We start from the raw sequence: 1,498 nt of genomic DNA on the forward strand, positions 1-1,498 counted from the left end.
GTGGCTTGGGGCCCAGCTGAGCTGCTCAGGGTCTGAGCGTCGACCTATGAACCAGGAGGTCAGGGTTCGATTCCCGGTCAGGGCACAGGCCCAGGTTGCGGGCTCGGTCCCCAGTGGGGGGCGTGCAGGAGGCAGCCGATCCATGATTCTCTCTCTCATTGATGTTTCTATCTCTCTCTCCCTCCCTCTTCCTCTCTGAAATCAATAAAAATTATTTTTAAGAAAAGAAACAGTTGTGAAAGATACCAAAATGCGATGGTGACATTGTCAGGCCTTTGTTAATGGGCCGATGGGGAGCCGCACACACTCAGGCCCCGGGCTGGGACACGCTGAACGCCCCGAACCACCCGGTCATGGGGAACCCTGGCCTGACACCGGGGAAGGCCGTGCCCTGGGCGAGGGGCCCACCATCAGGGGCGTCTTCCCGTCTTTGTCCTTCACGTTCACGTCAGCGCCAGCTTCGATCAGCAGGGAGGCGACCCTCTCGCTCCCCGACACGGCGGACACTCTCATGAGGGGGGTCCAGCCCGAGCCAGCGTCCGTGGCGTCCACCTGGGAGGCCACAGGGCAGCTCAGGCTGGTTCCTGGTCCTGAAACGTGTTCGCGGGAACTTACAAGAGAATGAGTATTTGCCCCATCTCCCCTCGTTTAGATACCGTCTTCCTACACTCAGTCAGGCTGAGGGGGCTGTGCTCATGTGAGTCACGTTGACACGCGGGGAGAAGCGTGTTGGGGTCCCTGCGGCAGTGCTGAGGCGCCCCGGGAGACCCCACGGGGATCTTCACCCACGTCCACGCCTCAGAGACAGGCTCGCACAGCCCTCCCAGCAGCTCCCGGAGGCGGACTCCTCGGCCTCGCGTCTTGGGCTCCCGGCCGCCTGGCGGGTGAGATCAGGGCGCATCTCCCATGGCTCCTGCCTCCACGCCTGACACTTCATTTCACTTCTTTGAAGTCTGGAACTCGGGCTTTCAGCACGGTCAGCGGGAACCGTGATGAGCTGCCCAGCTCCGTCCTCAGCAGCCCGAGCTCGGCTCCCATCACTCAGGCACAGCTGTGCCTCCCACCCCGCGAGCCCAGGCCACCCGCGTGCCCACCAGCCCGAAGGCACTGGGAGCTGGTGTCCTGGTCTTGGTGCAGCCGGCTCGGGCGTCGGAGGATTTTTGTAATGACTCCTCTTTAAAGCAAAGGAGAATGAAACCATCTAATTCTGAAAGCCACGGGAGCCACAGGAGCCAGGGAGCCATGGGAGCCAGGGAGCTGCAAGCGTCCCAGCAGCTCCATGTCTCAGGGTCTCCATCGCAGGCCCTGAGGCGTGTGGGCCGGTGCTCGGTGGCGGCCTGGAGGAGGAGGCAGAGGAGGCCGAGGAGGGAGGGCTCGGACAGAGGACACCGGTGTCGGGGCATGGGCAGGTCGGCCGCGCTCTGGCCTCAGCTGGTCCTTCCTCCCCCGGATGAGCCTGCACAGCCCGCGGAAGCCTGGCTCTCCTGTCAGCCCCACC

The 1,498-nt window shown here is 63.4% G+C and overlaps 1 protein-coding gene across 1 annotated transcript in view; it reads right to left on the minus strand.

The window, feature by feature from the left end:
* FANK1 (fibronectin type III and ankyrin repeat domains 1) overlaps positions 1–1,498 on the minus strand; it is a 37,941-nt gene that overhangs the window by 1,626 nt on the left and 34,817 nt on the right. Inside the window, exon 7 of the mRNA XM_015572596.1 lies at positions 409–648. Coding sequence (XP_015428082.1) covers positions 409–648 — 240 coding nt within the window. The remainder of the gene's footprint in view (positions 1–408; positions 649–1,498) is intronic.

Source organism: Myotis davidii, unplaced genomic scaffold, assembly GCF_000327345.1.
Source record: "Myotis davidii unplaced genomic scaffold, ASM32734v1 scaffold72, whole genome shotgun sequence".
Lineage (NCBI taxonomy): Eukaryota > Metazoa > Chordata > Mammalia > Chiroptera > Vespertilionidae > Myotis > Myotis davidii.